The sequence below is a fragment of the Oculina patagonica genome, chromosome 14 (genome assembly GCF_052425735.1).
Source record: "Oculina patagonica isolate OP01 chromosome 14, crgOcupat, whole genome shotgun sequence".
Classification (NCBI taxonomy): Eukaryota; Metazoa; Cnidaria; class Anthozoa; order Scleractinia; family Oculinidae; genus Oculina; species Oculina patagonica.
The window spans coordinates 19866233-19884165 of NC_135771.1; the positions used below are offsets into that span (position 1 = coordinate 19866233).

Here is a 17933-nt window from a genome sequence, read left to right on the forward strand (position 1 = left end):
CTGGATGCCACAAGAGTCGACGGGGCTCTTTCGAAAATGGATAAGATATTTGAAGAGTCGATGTTGACAACGTGTACAAAACATCGTCTTCAATGTTGTCAACAGCTCTTGAAACAAGGTCGCAATGAACATAAATCCAGTCTACCCCTCTCGTCAAGTTTGGAACATGATCGCCAACGTTGTTTGCATCGTTCAAGATTTTTTTTTCAAAACCAATAAGATCTGAAAAATCACCTTCTCTTAAATCAAGCTCGTAATCATTTGCAATCAAAATTGTGACTCTGTATGTCGTGGTATAAAAATAAAGTTCAAAAATGTCTTTTGAATCATCAGTTTTTCCTGTAAGAGTTTGAAAAGCGTCGTTCAAGTCTTTGTAATCATACATTCCATCAGGAATGGTAACATCAATCCAGTCTGAGTCACTTTTTTTCTTCCATTTAAATTTGTTATTGTTATATTTTTCTGAAACATTGTACCAAGAATAGCTCATTGTTACAAGCTCGTTCATTGCCGCTTTGTACCTTTTTGAAGGGTCCAAAACAATTGGGGGTGTAAAGTGAATTTTAAAGTCATGAGGTTCATTTTTTGCATCATTTTTTTTTGCAATCGAAGAGTTAAGCAAAAGGTTAAGATGTTTCATCCTATATACTTATCAAAAATTTTTTTTGCTTCTTTTGTTGTCAGCGCTTTTTGTTTTGTTAACATTTGTAGCAATGAAACTATTTGACTTCGCAACTTTTTCGAAGTGTTCCCTGCTTCAATTGAACCGAGGCTTATATAAAGCCTGTCAACAAGAGCGTTTACATCAACAACACCACTCCCCTCTTGATCCGGGGGTTCTTTTTCAGAAAATAAAGAAGATTTTGCTTTCTTTTCTCCCCTTCTTTCTAAAATTGCGTCTCGGGCTTTTTGTATGTCTGGAATAGTGTAACCGTGATATTTTGATTTCGGGCTTTTCACGACATAGTCGGGGTTGTCTTTATTTTTCGTTAACATGCTGTTCAGCACCTGCAAATCAGTTGATTCTGATCCCTGAATTCCTGGATTTTGTGGTGTCCCCCATTTGGCGCGTTCAACTGACTGAGACAAGTCTTGTGGCGGCGTTGCGGCATCGCCCTCTTTTGCATCATCATCACCTTTTGTTGCATCATCATCAACACCACCTTTCGTTGCATCATCATCATCATCATCCTCCCCTTCTGCAAGAGTGGGAACCGGTGATGATGTTGGTGTTGGTGGTGGTGTTGATTCGGGGGTGTCGTCTTCGAAATCTTGGTCAGATTCAGCTATTGAATAGTCAGGTACGGGTAACCGCGGAAGAGTTGCCGAAGGCGTTTCTGCATCTGGTGACGGCGGCGGAGTTGTCGGGGGCGTTTCTTCATCTAGCATAAAATTTTCACCAAAAGGGTAGTTAAAGTCAAAATCATCCAGGTTATAGTCTGGCCCTTCTTCAGCATCAGTTTTTTTTCGTTCATCCATTTGCGCTGTAAAGGCGCGGTCAAACCTTCGTGTCAGCGGTTTAAATACCTCCTCACCTGAAAGCTGTCCAAATTTTTTTTCAATCGCTTTGTTTTTCATTGCAGTAAGTATTTTTTCATTTTGCTGCTCAACAGCGGCCTTTTTTTCAGCAAGTGTTCGCCATTTTTTCATCGACATCTTTTTGCGTATATATATAACGACTAAAAAATGAAGATTCCGAATTACGATCCTGAGTTTTATTCGCAAAGTGCTTTCAAACAGGGGCATACAAGCATGCCATCTGACACTTTTCGCATGCTTATTTGTGGTCCAAGCAACTCTGGAAAAACAAACACTCTTTTACACATGCTTTATGAGCTTTTGGTTTACGACAAAATTTATCTTTGTGCAAAAAATCTTCATCAAGAAAAGTACCAGTTGATTCTTGACGATTTTGAAAAAAGAGTCAATCCTGAAACTGGTTATGAAGTTATTGAGGCAACCAACACCGTTATTCCTCTTGAAGAACTCACAGATGACAACCAAAAAATAGTCATATTTGACGACATGGTTTGTGAAAGCAATCAAAACGAAATCATCAATTACTTTATAAACGGAAGACATCGTCATTGCAGCGTCATTTATCTTTCTCAATGTTTTTTCAAAGTTCCAAAAAATATCCGTGACAACTGCAGCCATTTTTGTATTTTTTCTTTTCTTCCAAGAGAAAATAATCGTATTGCTGATGAGCTTGGCATAGACAGAAGTCTGCTTGATCTTGCAACAAAAAAAAAATTCTCTTTTTTGTATCACGACAGGCCAAAAAAAACAACGAAAAAAAATTTTGACGAATATATATAATGGGTGCTTTCAACGGAGACACAGGTCATCCTTCAGACAGCTCTTCAACAACTGGCCCTCCCGGCCCCCCTGGCCCAAGAGGTTCGATTGGCCCCACTGGGCATAAAGGCGACACTGGCCCCCAAGGCCCCCAAGGTCCTACTGGTCCTGCTGGTCCACAAGGTTCTCGCGGTCCTACTGGCCCCGCTGGCCCGAAAGGCGACACTGGCCCTCAAGGCCCCCAAGGCCCAACTGGCTCAAGAGGTTTCGTTGGTCAAAAAGGCGATAAAGGTTACAGCGGCCCAACTGGCTCTACTGGTCCTGCTGGTCCACAAGGGCCCCAAGGTGCAACTGGCTCTGCTGGCCCCGTCGGTGCAACTGGTCCTGCTGGCCCTGCGGGTCCAAAAGGTGAAACAGGTCCAACTGGTCCCGCTGGTGCCACAGGGCCTGCTGGGCATACTGGGCCTGCTGGAACAAAAGGGCCAAAAGGGGATGCCGGCCCAACTGGTCCTGCTGGTCCACAAGGTCCCGCTGGCCTAAAAGGTGACCCTGGACAAATGGGTGTTGTTAATCAAAATTTGGTAATGAACGACCATTCGATCAAACAGCTTGCAAATCCTGTCGGAGACCAAGACGCTGTAAACTTAGTTTCAATGCAAAAGTATGTTTCAACTCACTCAATTTCTTCAGGAGTAAACGAAAATTTGTTTTCACATTTGTTTTTTTCTGCATCTTCTTTTCAAGGTGTTACAAATGTTAACTCATTAACAGTTGTTGAGAATTTTACCTCTGGTGTTCACTTACTCAAAGAAAGCGCTTTTCGTTTTAATTTAGTAAAATCTGGAAACAGTTTCAATTCAAGACTTAAAATCGGCCTAACCGGGTTGCCCTCTGGTGATTACACTCTTTGTGTTGAGTTTTTCTTCCCAGAAAGTGATCTTAACTGGAGTTTAAGTGCTTCGTCACCTTTTGGAAGTAACACTGTCAATTATCATACAAAAAGATTCAACAATCACACGCCAAAATATACGAGAACAATCATTCACTCACAAAAAAATGCGTCAAACAGTGACGATAAACTTTTTATTGACATAACCAATCCTGGTTACTCGGGGTCACAAGCAAGTGAGCAAGCTTATTTAATTGCTTATGGTGTAAAGGGTTATCAAGCGGACGTGCCAAGCGATGTTTTTGAAAAGCCTTTCATTATTTCAAGTGGAGACATGGTGCTTGAAACGAATATTGATATGAATGGGTTTGAGTTAAAAAACTATTTTCCAAAAATAACAAATTTTGTCATAAACGGTTTTTATGATGGAACCGATGGTACAATTACTCTTGGGGGCCATTTTCACCCAAGTTCTGTTGTTTTTTATTCGGTTAAATTTAATTTTAATTTAAATTACTTTATTATGCCCGTTGATGGAAGAATTGAAGAATGGCAGTTTCTTATTTTAAGTAAAAAAGATGATAATGTTGTAAATGATGAAGTACAGGTGGCGATCAAGGTTCAAACAGAAAATGGTGCAAGGGGGTCAGCCACACGCAGTCCAACCGTTTCTAATTTCCAAAAACAGGACCTTGTTTCATTAGAAGCATCAAAAGGAGACAAAATTTTGGTCGCAATTTCAAATAAAAACGGAGCAATAAATACAAAAACAGGTTTGTTAAATTTAATAATTACCGGTAAATATTAAGACGTACAAAAAAAAAACAGTTTTAAAAGAGTCAATTTCCTGTCAAGAGGTTTGCGACAAGCTCTTTGTCAAAAGTTTTCAACTGTGCGATCGCCTCTTCTGACAATAAAATCACTGTTTGATTGTTTTCTTTAGCAATTTTATTATGTTGAAAAGTTTGCAAAGGGGGTCCAATAAACCTTTTAACTTTTTTTTTCCCACTTGTTATCAAAACTCCAGTTCTTCCTCGGCCCATCTTGATGTATATTCCAATGTCTGCAAATGTTCAATTGACATGAAGCCGCGAGCGGCATGCAAATTTGTGCGTGGGTGCCGGGGTTTACCCGAATGATATTTTTAGACGTTAGTAAGTTGTTTTCATTCCTGTGTGCTTAAAATCTGAGTTCTAAGCACTCTGGAATGTAAAATCTATTGTTTTACACGTGCACAACTATTGTTCTTTTGATTTAATGCACGTGATATCAATTATGACTCATTGCCGTCTAATTCAGTGTGGTATTTGTCGAATTACGTTGAAAGCGTGACAGTCACGGGCTTGTTTGAACATGTCAAGGGCTTGCCTGAACATGGTATGCAAATTTTGTTTTTTTCCGCGTGGGTAAACAAAGTCGGGGAATTTACCGTGACTCATTAACACTTGCCAAAAAACGCACTCCAGCTGCGATAAAAGCGTCTAATTCGAGGTGGTATTTGTGTGACTCCCTCTATACTACTCTTGCTGTACTGCGTTTTAAAAAACCTTTCAAAAGAGATGTTTTTGATTAGATTTGCTCTTTACTTTTTGCGAAACGTCTTTCGTGCAGTTTAAACCGCAACTTAATTAAATTAAAGTAAAATAATTGGCTTTATTATTGAAAGGAAGACAAATGCCATCGATGTCGCCGTGAAACAAAAAAGAGACAAACGAACAAAGGGTCATGTTACGGCATTTTCAAGGAAAACAACAAAAGTATCTTGTTACAAACGAACAGAAGTATTGTGTTACGTTTGCAAAGATTAGCGTAACAAAAACCCGGGAAAGAATACAAGTGGTGTTTCAACATCTAATTGCAAGTAAAATAAGGCAAATAAACACGAACATCAAACAATACTTTCAATTGACGACTCCATTGCATTCTGCACTGTCCTTTGAGTCTCTGAGTTATTATTTTAAACAAAGGAAAATAAAAACTAACGATCAGTCTGTGTATTAACCAGCTTTATTTACCCTGTAAGTTGTAGGAGCCCGTTCAGTCTTCAAAATTCCCGGCCGTCATTCGGTAAACTTATTTACGTTGATTCTGTCTAGTGTTCCAAATTACCGGTAGACTTTCGCTTTAACCGTAAACGAAGTGAACAAAATTATATTTTTGCCGTAAAAACAACACTTTAGCGTGCCTTCGCATCGTATTCAGTCAAGCGAAGAGTTTAAATTTAATTTAATTTAAATGAAATTAATTAATTTAAATTTGACCTGTTTGTCGCAAATTAAATTAAAATTAAATTTAAATTAATTAAAATAACTTAAACTAAAGTAAATTGAAACTAATTTAAATTTAAAAATAAATATTATTTAAAGAAATTTTAATTTACATTTAAATTAATTGAATCAATTTTAATTTTCTTTTATTTAAATTAAACTTTATTTTGTTTTAATTTAAGAGTAAATTAAAATTAAATTTATTTTAAATTTAAAGTAATATTTGTTTACTTTAATTTATTTAAATTAAATTGAATTAAAATTTTAATTATTAAATTTATTTTAATTTAATTTTAATGATTTCAATTTATTTAAATTAAATTTTTATTTATTTATTTAAATATTTTTATTTTTTTTTATTTATTTGTCTAATTTTAAATTAAATTTTAAATTAATTTAATTTGATTTTAAATTAATTTAATTTGTGTGCAAATAAGTTTTTATTTTAAGATTAATTAAATTTAAATTAATTATCACCCACAGCCTGCAAAATTTATCTTAAATTATTTTATTCTTTAAAGTTCATCAAAATTTAATCTCATTCGAAAATTTATTGAAATTAAATAAAAATAAATAAAAATAAAATAAAGTATGGAACTTTGCCACAATTCCCCAAAACAATGAAAGCAATTGCTACACAAGAGGACCAGTAGGACAGCACTTTTTATTTCTTCATGTGCAACCCTGTGACCTGATCTCCCACAGCCACCTCTCCGCACTCAGACCCGCTTGTCGCAACAAGCGACTGTATTTGCAGGCTAAATCAACCAAAGTTAAACCAAAATCTGTAATTTACACCCACCTAGCGAGACGACAAGCAGCCCTGTCCCTTTCATATGCGACTCTCTCCTCCCCCACCAATGGTCAGTTTTTAGTTCTCAATGTAACTCAGTACAATTTCTGTTACTTACAGCTTGTCCTTTCTCCAATGAAAAACCATCCTGAAGATTTACATGTTCAAATGGCTGCTACGTAAGTTCATCTTGATTTTCATCTCTTTTCCTTTTGATCAACTCAATATTTTGATCCAGATGTAAGATTTCCAGGCTAATTGAATAATTATATGACTTCATTACTCAGGGCTTGTATGTTCAACATTATCAGAGGGGGAGGTACAGAGGCAGACATACATCCAACATATCTCAGGTGACAAGTCACAATCAGTTGTATATTCAACTCTAAAAGCGGCACTTTTGGGACCGGCTCCAACTGTCCAGAGTTGTCCGTCTTATAGAGGTGTCTGTTAAGATCAGAGAGTTGACTGTATCATACAATTCTGGAAATAAGCCCTTTCCCCACCCCACATGACAACAAGCCTACCCCCCCCCCCCCGCCTTTCCCCAGAATAAATAAGTTGCTTTAATCTCAGGTTCCCCAGTCCCTCTCCAACAGAAGGAATTAATTCTCCTCACTGGCTCTATAATAATTGATATCCTTTACCGGTAAACAACAGGCAAATGTAAATGTCTTACTCTAAATGTCGACCAGTAAATATATGCCCTGTCTTTCTGTGATGGGCTTACATATTGTTATAGCACTCAAATAGAGATTAATAATACCAATAATTCCAATAATACAATCACTACAGTAAAAACCTGCAGGTAAGAACCTAATATTATTTTTCAGGTAAGCCTAAACAGGTTACATAAAGGGTTATTAACACAAATTTAGGCTAATTAGGTTCTTAATGGGTTCTCAATTTCTGAAGAAAAATTTTCAATGTCATAGAGATTTTAGTGGTATTCGGCCTTTTTCTTGTATAAAATTTGCATACCACATAGTGTTTAATGTAAAAAATAAGCACTAATCATTTAGAACATGACATTGTATGCATGTACAGCAAAACCTTGTCCAAACTAATTTTCCCAAATTAAAGTAAACATTTTAAATTAATTTTAGAAAGTTATAAGAACCCGTTTTCAAATTTTAAACTTAATAAGTTTTTATAAAAATGCGGTCTAATTTGCAAATTTTAGCCTAACAGGTTCTTAAATGTTAGGTTCTTACTCGTGGGTTTTTACTGTACCTTGTGGTAGTCACCACTTAATGCTTAATAATGTTGCGGTTAATTTTTTATCTCAGGTTATTATCTTTTTTTTTTAACTGGTTAGTTTTTTTTTTCTAACTACCGGTAGTTGAATTTTTTATACTTGGTAAAAAATATAGTTAGGGTTTGGGTTGGAGTAATGTATTTAGAAAAAATAAAGGTTCACCTAACGTTTCCTGTGTGGCAAAGTGGAAAAGGGGTTAGACAAGGAAGAGGAGGTGTTTTACTCTTTCTACTAATTATCCTAGTATAAAACAAAACTAGTAGTTAGAAAGTAACTAGTAAGTTAACTAGTTTTTATGAAAAATTAACTGCAACACTTTTGTGTACATATATGTACTACATGTAAATCTAGTAGTGCAATCTTGAACATAGCATACTAGCATCAACCCCCGGGGGGGGGGGCACTCCCATACATGAGCTATATAGGTATGTGCCGCTGTGAAGGGTATGGTTTTCAAGCAGTTTAGTCTGGGATAGGGTATAGAAATCAGCGAGTTTTGGTCTAGAATAGGGGATCATTTGCCGGAAAACTGATCAGTAGTATGAGGAATTAAGTCCAGAATAAGAATAGAAACTCGGAAGAGGAAGAGACCTTCTTAAACGTAAAAAATCATCGCGGCAGTGTTGTTGACAGATGGTTTTCCATTTAAAACAAAAATAGTGACACAGTTCTGAAAATGGCAAGTCTGGGATAGGGTAGCGATTTTCGGTGTTTAGTCTAGTAAAGGGTTGCGAAATCAGCTGAACAGGGTCTAGTATAGGGTAAGGGTTTCGAAGTCCCAGCGGCACACCCCCACCCAAAAATATATAGAGTACCCCCCCCCCCCCCCGGGCATCAACCACTGGGTGTTAAACTCTTAAGTTAATGTTTTATGTGTATCAGTAAGAGTTATTTTAGGCATGTACGTGTATGTAACTGCATCAACCATTTTGCACTGGGAGGTCTTTTTACTTTGATTGTTGTAAGAGACTAAATGAAAATCTCTTAAAATGAAAAAAAGTGGATGTAAATTTCTCTCATTTTTGTTAACTCATTCAATTTACATTTTTATTGCTTTGTTCGTTTTTTATTTTAGCAAAATTGCAGCTTTAGTTCTGACGGCAATGAGAACCTTCCCTGAGAAACCTGATGTAAGAAACACAAAACTTTATACATATTTTATTTTCTTAAAAAAAAGATTTATTTCATTTAATTTAATCTATGCCCTGATCTTCAGAAACAAGTGCCTAGAATGTAAGTCACTGAATTTATTTGAATATTTTTCAAACCAGTTCGATTTTAATTTGCCTTTGTTTCGAATTTCTTATGGTAAAACTGACTGAAACTAAGAAAAAAATCAATAATAATTACTTCAAACGAGTTGAAAAATTTTCGAAACAAAAATTAAAACCACAGTTTAAGTTTACAACATTATTTTTTTTTTCATTTGTTTTGAGTAACACTTTCAAATCACTGCAAAAATAATTTATTGCTTTATGGATGAGACAAAATACTACTGACAGCGGTAATTTATTGTTCTATCTCTAGATCTAAAGCTAATTGTTTGTCTGTTTGTTCATGGTTTAATAAATTTAATGTCTTTTATTGTTCAGTTGTGTAAGATTAAAAGATTAAAATTAAATGTTTGCTAACTGTGCCTTTCTTGTGATATTAGGTTCTGAGGAATTGCTTGTTGATTTTGGAGTCACGTCAAATCCTGAAAAAGGCAGTAAGTTTACAACTGTATAGTCAACACTTTATTTCTTCTTGAGTGTTTTTGAATGCCCTTAACTTTATTATTTAACTTTATTTAATATGTAAAAGATTGAGTCATTTGGACGCTTCATTGTTTGCGATATTAACGCAAATGAAAAACATTTAACCTTGGCTAACATCTACGCCCCGAACTGTGTTGTGTTCTTGGGCAAGATACTTTAATCTTATAGTTCTTCTCTCCACCCAGGTGAACCAGGGAAATAATGCTTGAGGGGGGGGGGAACCTTGCGATGGACTAGCATGTCATCCAGGGGAAGAAGAAATATTCCTAGTTGCTTCATGCCACAGAAACCAGGATAAGCTCCAGCAATATGGGCCACTAGACTTGACACAGCACTGTCTAAATATAAGCTCTGCAAAGCCTCTTTCAAAAGAAACAAAGAAGTCCTCTTAGGGTTTCAATAAAGCTTTTATGGTACTCAGTAACACAGTTTAAGCAACCATACATCTTGTTGAAATTCAGAGAATGAACTACTTTGAAGTAACCAGCCAAGCTATGGATGCACTGTGTCATTTCTCAAGTGATGAGAATATTACCAGGCTGGCCACAAAACTCTGTGCAATTCTCTCTTCAAAGGTAACAAAAATATTCATGATGTTACTGGTAAATGTCGTTTGACAATTTCACTCATGGTTGGTACAGTTTGTTGAGGTGCAATGGCCTAATGGTTAGCACGCCCTGTCCAGGCACTACATTGTGTTCTAGGACAAGACACTTCCAAATACTCTCATAGTGCCTCTCTTCAACCAGGTCTGAGTCCTGGCAAATTGTGTGGTTCCTGAAAATGTCCATACTCCCCTCACAGAAGGGATTGGAAATTCCTGGGGGTATGAAGTTTAATTTCCTTCTGTGGGGGAGGTATGGATAATTTTTGGAACTGAACATTTAGTACTGGGGGTAACCCTGCAATGGACTAGCATCCCATCCAGGGTAGAGTAGGAATACTCCATGCTGCTTCATGCTACCAAAACCAGTTTGGGTTTTTCCTTAATGTTAAGTGGTATGGTATTAATAGATATATAATAAATATATGAACATAATTTGAGAGTTTGGTTGAAAATAAAATTGAACCACAAAATATACCAAGAAAGACATTAAAATTAATAAATTTATCAATACAAATTGACAAGTTTATTCATACATCAGCTGAGCATGTCCAACTATTTTTGACTTTTTTTTTACAATTGTAAAAAATTTCCATAGGTTATTGGTGAACTTATTTGTAAAGATCCAATGTTTTTTAAAAGTTGTCCTAATTTCAAAGATCAAAATCTTGTTCTGGAATTTGCCAATCATAATTTAAGTTGTATCAGTTGCTACAAATGTTAGTTGTTACCATCTATGATTTATTACACTGACTGTCAAACTAAGTGCCGTTTTTAATACTTTGTAGATTTCCACACAAGAGACTCTTGCTCTTGGCTCAGAAAGAAACATCAAGGTAAGAACTGTGGATTGAGTATCATTATCACTGTTGTTGTTGTTGCCATCATCATCATCATCATCATCATCAGCAGCAGCAGCAGCAGCAGCAGCAGCAGCATCATCAACACCATCGTCATTCATTATGTATCTAATCTGTTGTATTTACAGATTTTATTGAGTCCATTTGTTTATTTGATTTATAATGCCATGTTTATTGTGGTGTCCAGTACTTAGTTTTAAACTCTGGATAATAATTATAGTAATAATAATATAAATAATAATAATGATAATATTTATAATATAAATTGTCTGATGGATGTGAAAGCCAATCAAAAGTCATCTCAACATTTTGGATCAAAACTTGCCTTACACCTTAATGCAGTAATGACCTTAGAAAAATGCAACTTTCACCCAGTGTTTAGTACATACTCACAGGCAAACAATTTCAAATTCCATTTTAATTTCAAGTTCATTTCATTTCCATGCAATTTTTTTAATTGAACATGTTTGTTATTAAAGAAACTTTGTACGTAACAGTACATTTTTTATTGCAGATCATGTTTGACATTGCTCAAGAGAAAATTGCTGCTAATCAGGTAACAGCATGTCTTTGCCAAACTGTTTTCACTGAGAACAGTTTTTTTTCTGGTTTAACTAATTTATTATTTACTGATAATTTGTTTGCAGGCAGATTATGTCTTGAGTGTCACTCTTAGCGTGTCATGGAATTTAACTGGTATGTCAATAGCATGTTACAAAATATGTTAAAATTTAAAGTAACTCTTGCCAAAAAAAATATGTATGGACAGATAGAAGGACATGCTTATAAATACAGAACTATACAAAACAGCAAAGTTATTATAATTGCATAAGGTGTTTTGACCAATTTTAACTCTTTATTTGTGATGCAAAATGCAACACTGTTTCAAAATTATGTATTTGACTACAGCCAAAATGCCGCTACCTGACTGTCTTATCACCATATTAACAAATCGCGAAATAAATCGTGAACACCTTCAAGAGAGGTGGGGTGACCTAATGGTCAGTGTGCTGGACTCTAGATTTAACAAGGCCTTCAAAGCCTTGAAAGGGGTGAGCCGACCCCCATGTGGCAACGTCGCATGTTTCTGAGAACCCATGTTGCCTAGCTAACAGCTGTAAATGTCACTGTCGTTTTTAGTGCAGAATGCACTATTGTGATGGTTTGGTGGGTTGGCGTTTGCTAAACCCCTAAACCACTAAACCACTAAACCACTAAACCACTAAGCCACTAAACCGCTAACGCGGTGTAAACTTTTAATCACCAATTAATTAATTAATATCAATTAATTAATTATTTCTGTAAAGGGGGGAGGGGATGGAGAGCACCTGACCGTGTGCCCTTGGTAAATCGGGGAGTCCATTACGATACTTACAATTGAAGAACTCAAGGTATATATTTGTTTCAGAAAGCACTATGCTCTCCTTGTGGTACAATTCTTTCTGGAAAAAATACTTTGTGCTAAACGCATGCGCAGATCAGTCTTCATCACGAACATTGCGTTTTTCTTCTGCAGAAGGATTCGTGTAGACTCCGTGGCCCCAAGTTAAAACCACAAATTAATTGAATTAGACAGTAAGGCGTCATAGCAGATCATGTGAAATATTTCTTGATATGGCAATGCTGTTTTCTTAGAAAAGGTGATCTAGCATCTCATAATTAATTGATAACCTGATAACATCTGTGTTATAATCAATGTCGCCTTCTTTGCAGAAAATAAATCACGTTACCATAAACATCATGTTACATCCGTTTTTGACAAAAACAAAAGTATGTTACATGTTTTTGACAAAAACAAAAGTATCTCGTTTGCTGTTTCAATAACAAACTGAAATTCAAGCTATCGAAAATTAAAATAACAGTGACGTGTTTAGAAATTTTGTATTAAAGCCTAACGTGGTGTGCTTTTCAATGCGGTTGAATTCCTGTAGAATCCGTGGCGTTAATTTAATTAGACTTAAAAGGCATCACAGCGATCTGCGAGAAAAAAACAACAATATCATGTTACATCCGTCACTTCCTTTCCTTTTATTTGTTCTCCATCGGTTGAACTAACCTCCGTTTTATTTTGTAAAACCTCTGCCGCTTTAGTGTTTGAACATGCTTTCGTGACGGTTCCGACATTTCTTGAAAGAAATCTTCACACTACGTGCTTCTCGGCTTCATGCTTGAGTGAGCGTGTGACGTGTTCACAGCGCTTTCGTAAATCGTAATTAGGTATGCAAAAACTTGCACCGGGATTTTCGGCGTGAACACCTGATAACCAGGAAACAAATATCCTAGCTGTACTGCGTTTTAAAAACCCTTTCGAAAAAGATGTTTTTTGATTAGATTTGTTCTTTAGTTTTGAGAATCGTCTTTCGTGCAGTTTAAACCGTAACTTAATTAAATTAAACAAATGTCATCGATGTCGCCGTAAAACAAACAAAAAACAAGAGTTTCATGTTACGGCATTTTCAAGGAAAACAAAAGTATTTTGTTACAAACGAACGAAAGTGTCGTGTTACGTTTGCAAAGATTAACGTAAGGAACACCTAGGAAAGAATACAAGTAGCCTGTGAACAGTTTTTCCGAAAGTAAAGTAAAGCAAATAAACACGAACATATATAAAACATCATACTTTCAATTGTTCCATATTGCATTCTGCACTTACCAAATCATCGAGATTTTTTACCGTATTGTGCTGCTGTTGCATTTCATTGCATTTTCGCTGTTAAAATGTTCCTGTGTCGCCAGTATTCAGGCTCATGTCGCTTGTCGCTTTTACCCCTTGGAAGGCCTCTTTAACGGTCTGACCCTAGCCGGAGCACTGCATTGTGTTCTTGGGCAAGACAGTACATAAACTCTCATAGTGCCTCTCACCACTCAGGTGTATAAGTGGGTACCGGTGGCATCACTGCAGGGGGTAACCCTTCAGTTGACTAACATCACGTCAAGGGAATAGAATGCAACTTATTTGCAACAAATAAATTTCTCACATTAATATAATTGCTATCCATTCAAAACAGATGAGGCACCAAGCACATGTCTTCTGTTCGTTCATAAGGGAGGCTTGCAAATGATGGCACAGGCCCTTAAGGTATTGATATTCTTAATAATTATAATCAGTTTACATTTTACACCGGGTATATGCATTTAGCCTAATTTAATGTAGACCTCTTTCTTTTATGCTCAATTCTCTTCTTGGAAGTGTATCTGCTTACGTCTTTTGCTTGCAAACTAATAAAGACTATATTTTGGACTACAGGTGTTCAGAGAAGGAACCCAGGAGCTAAACATTATCATCAAAAAGAAGCTCTTGGGGACACTGGTAAGCTGGAAAAAGCTACCTGTAATTTTAATCAACTTGTCAACTGGAAGTTGATAAAATTAATGTAGATAAACCACTGTAGTGAATGTGGAAAAGTTGATGTTTTGAGTGTTGGCTCTTCATCGGAGGAAACAAATGTCATTTTGTTATTTATGCATTGATGATTGTCCATTACTAATTACTTAATAAATATTAATTACTAAAATAAATACTAATAAATGTTTCTGTCTCTCTGCAGAATAATATTGCCGAGGTTCCAAGTCTGAGGCAGTATCTCATAACGGATGAATTCATGGATCTCTTTGGGTACAGCTTGTTCTCCTAACAATAATATCCAGTTATTTCAATGGTCTAACAGATAAAAAGAATAGTTATTGACAGCTAAGTAGACCGGTCAATAATGATGTTGCAAAACTTTAGTTGGTGGCCACTAGAGTAAGTCCAGATTTCCTTTTTTATTGGAAAACTTTGTTGTTGAGAACTAAATGACATTGTCAACTTCATTTTTGCGACTTTTTTTGCTTGTTTACAAGCGAAAATAGGAGAATAGCAGTTATGTGGGGCAAAATTTGGAACATTCTTGTCTACTCTCAAGGGACTTTTTTAATTTCTCAAGGGAATATTTTAATTTCTCGAGGGATTACTTTCCGCTGTGGGTGATCACGCGATCTCGTGGAAAAAACGTGACTTGTCACATTTACAAACGTTATATAACAATGTTAAAAGTGACATGTCAGCTTTCTTATCTCAACGCACGTGTGTCTGAAAGGCGATCTATAAAAAGCGTCGCACAAACAATGGATTGCGTAACTAAAACACGAATAAATAGCCACTAGCACTTACATCGTTTAAAAATTACAAACGTCAAAAATAAACCATACCAAAAAACTTGCTCTTTTCAAAGATATTATTGAAGTTAAAACAAATGCAAGAGATGGGGGCTTCTTTTAAGGCTTCTTTTTTAGGCCAAATTTGGTCGCTACAAGCGCCCATTCTATTTCGTCATCAGCCTAGGTCGTTAGGGACGTGACCTCGCGTTGACAGCAATGTTGCATGAATCGGCTTTACAACATGCGATCGTATCTACGCAGTTCGAATAGAATTCCAGTCAAAGACAGCAAAATTCCTTCGTATTTCATCTTCAAATATAATTCGATAGCATTCACTGTATATATGGCTTTTGTTTAATCCTTCTTAAGCCCACGAAGAAGCTGTCTTGATATCCGACCCTCGCATAGACTGTCCACAGCCCTCTATTTTTCGTGTTTTTCGATCGATGAGCGCTCGGTGAGAACGGCGAGAGACCTGGACGCCAGCACAAAACAGAAGAAGCAAGAGGGTGGGGGCGGGGAGCGAAAAAACGCCTGACTCGTCCCCAGTCGTCTTCATACAGCACGCGGCAAATATACAGCGGAGGGAGAGATTGCCGCGTGCTATATGAAGACGACTGGGGACGAGTCAGAAAAAAGGCAGCTTGAGTGTATCGATTTGTTTACGCAATGTTTTCTCCGACAGTAGTCGGAAATATCCGTATTTTTTTCGTGCTCTTTCGTGGAGCAATCGTAACGATACGGCCTTGAACACATTGAACAGCGGTCTACCTATAACAATTCAAATATGGCGTCACAAAAACAAAGCGTCGAACGCATATTTTGCTGTTTCATTTGCTAATTTCGCTGCCGTAATCGACTGCCTCGAAAGGTCCTTGCAATTTTAAAGTATAGAATTGTCAGATCTCGGTGAAATTTGCACTGTTTATTTGTGTAATGTTGAGGAATATGTGTATAAATACCCGGCGCGGACGAGCCATTTTTGACAAAATTATATGGCTGCATTTCCTCCGCGAAGATAGGAAATTGTTAAACTAAACTACAAAGCAACCGTAATGATAAGTTCGAAGAACAATGCACAGGATAAACCTTCGACTCATACTTCATGCAAAAAAAGTCGGTATCTCGAAGAGACTTTGATTAGTGTCTGTGACTAATAGTATTGGCAAGTAAAATAATCAGTGAGACCTTCATTAGTGTTAATTCTTTATCCAGCGACAAATGTGAGGTTTCTTGCTGGCAACAAACTGATGAAGGGGTCTTTTCCAAAACGTCTGATCTGACTGTTCTTATACAGCTTTCAACCCACCTGAGATACAAAAATTATTTCACTGTATGGTTTTATACATTATATTTAGGTGCTAAACAACAACAACAGAAAAAACATTTCTGACATTGACAAAAATTGTGACATGGAAAATTCATTGCCAGCGTAGCATCAACAAAATTGGCTCACATCACTTAGGCAATAGTTGCAAGATCTATAGGTGGCAAAATTAATGTCTGATCTTCCGTTTTTGTTCTCTGTATAAGGTCTCTTTTAGAAGATGGACTTGTTGAGCTGTCATATTTTTGTGGTGGAATCTTATCAAATGTTATGCTTGACTGGTCTGACAACATAATGTTACTGCTTTGTACCAAACAACACATGCTTCACAAACTGGTAAGTAGTCATTATAGCAAATACCACTGATAAAAATGTAATTTGTTTAGTTTTGTAGCACTGAGGAGAAATGAAATCAACAAAATCAAATTGGCATCACATTTGGATTAAAGAGCGGATTACATTATTTTTAATGGGGGAGGGTGGAAAAGGGAGGGAGTTGGTAAGCTAAGATCCCCCAAAACGTCCTGCAAAGCTTTCACAGATGAAAAAATACAGTGCACTGGAAGAACAGCCCCTCTCCCCCCATAAAACAAACTTTCTTGCAACTCAATGCATCCCCCACCCCCGAAAAAAAATTAATATAAAAAAAAGTTTAATTTAAGTGATTGCACCTGAGCTGTCTTATCTTCTTATGGTACACATGTTGGCCAATGGTTTTCAGTGACTATTAAGCAAACAGTGATGAGGCAAAATCTTGTTTTTCTTTTATCAGGAACAAGCTGTAAAAAGCTGGGAACTTCCTGCTGAGGAACTTGTTGCATATAGGCAAGTATAAACTTGTGTGGATTGTCACTTTTTTTGGCCTTTTGCACATATGCTCTCTGGGCTTGTACTGCTATCTCAAAAAGACAGTGTGATGACCCCAAAGAGCATCTGCCTGCATAGAAGGCTACAATTTTGTAAAGCTCTGCTGCTGTTGAGTTAATAGCAAGGCTTTGGAGATTTGCCACAATGCTTGTAATAAATATCATTTGGCAGGGTTGTCATTTTATAGAGGGCGGGAACCGGGTACCAGTATCAGGATACACAAGAGTCATTACCCCCTACTTTCAAATTGAACATAAAGAAATTTCCTTCAAATGTTTTTTTTTCTGCCTGCCTACTCTTCTCTTGGTGCCTTTTCAGTTTTCCATCAACAAGCGTCAGTTAAGCATTTCAAAAGACTTATATTGTGTTTGAGCTTTTTTTTCAGTTGTTAACATTGTCCATTGAATTATGACTGGAGTTTATGTTTGATATTTTATACCAAAACTAGTTGTTTTATTCAAACACTGGTTGTAGTATTTTGGTAGGTGATTGAAAAGACCTCCCTTTCACAATGGGTTTACAGTCCCCGGGGGGGCTACTCAAAAAAGTTTTATACGGGTAGGCTCCGCCCCAAGTTCTAACCCCTTACCCTTTTATATACCATTTTTCACAGAAATTGTACCCCTTTCGTATACCTTTAACTGAAAAAAAGGTACCCCTTTCATATACCTAAGAGACATGGCGTGGACTTGAAATAGGATGTTTTCTTGTCATTTTTATGTAGCGCTTAATAAATTAAAATGATACAACCATAAATTGCGTCCGTTCGAAATATTTTAATTAAAGGCCCTTTTAAAAAGCCAAATGACAGATTTCCATACCCTTTCGTATACTTAACCTCGTGAAATCCCTAATAAATCCCTAATAAATTAA

At 36.5% G+C, this 17933-nt stretch overlaps 2 protein-coding genes across 2 annotated transcripts in view; both read left to right on the top strand.

The window, feature by feature from the left end:
• Window positions 1–17933, top strand: part of LOC144638823 (protein zyg-11 homolog) — a 37753-nt gene that overhangs the window by 15864 nt on the left and 3956 nt on the right. The window contains exons 3-15 of the mRNA XM_078498104.1: window positions 6368–6426; window positions 6535–6600; window positions 8581–8635; window positions 9160–9213; window positions 9724–9837; window positions 10655–10702; window positions 11241–11282; window positions 11374–11422; window positions 13735–13805; window positions 13974–14036; window positions 14275–14342; window positions 16400–16529; window positions 16966–17018. Of these exons, the coding sequence (XP_078354230.1) occupies window positions 6368–6426; window positions 6535–6600; window positions 8581–8635; window positions 9160–9213; window positions 9724–9837; window positions 10655–10702; window positions 11241–11282; window positions 11374–11422; window positions 13735–13805; window positions 13974–14036; window positions 14275–14342; window positions 16400–16529; window positions 16966–17018 (872 nt within the window). The remainder of the gene's footprint in view (window positions 1–6367; window positions 6427–6534; window positions 6601–8580; window positions 8636–9159; window positions 9214–9723; window positions 9838–10654; window positions 10703–11240; window positions 11283–11373; window positions 11423–13734; window positions 13806–13973; window positions 14037–14274; window positions 14343–16399; window positions 16530–16965; window positions 17019–17933) is intronic.
• LOC144639018 (uncharacterized) lies at window positions 2309–4172 on the top strand. The gene is made up of 2 exons (XM_078498283.1): window positions 2309–3677; window positions 4131–4172. Exons 1-2 carry the CDS (start codon window positions 2319–2321, stop codon window positions 4170–4172), a joined length of 1401 nt encoding a protein of 466 aa, XP_078354409.1. The 5' UTR covers window positions 2309–2318.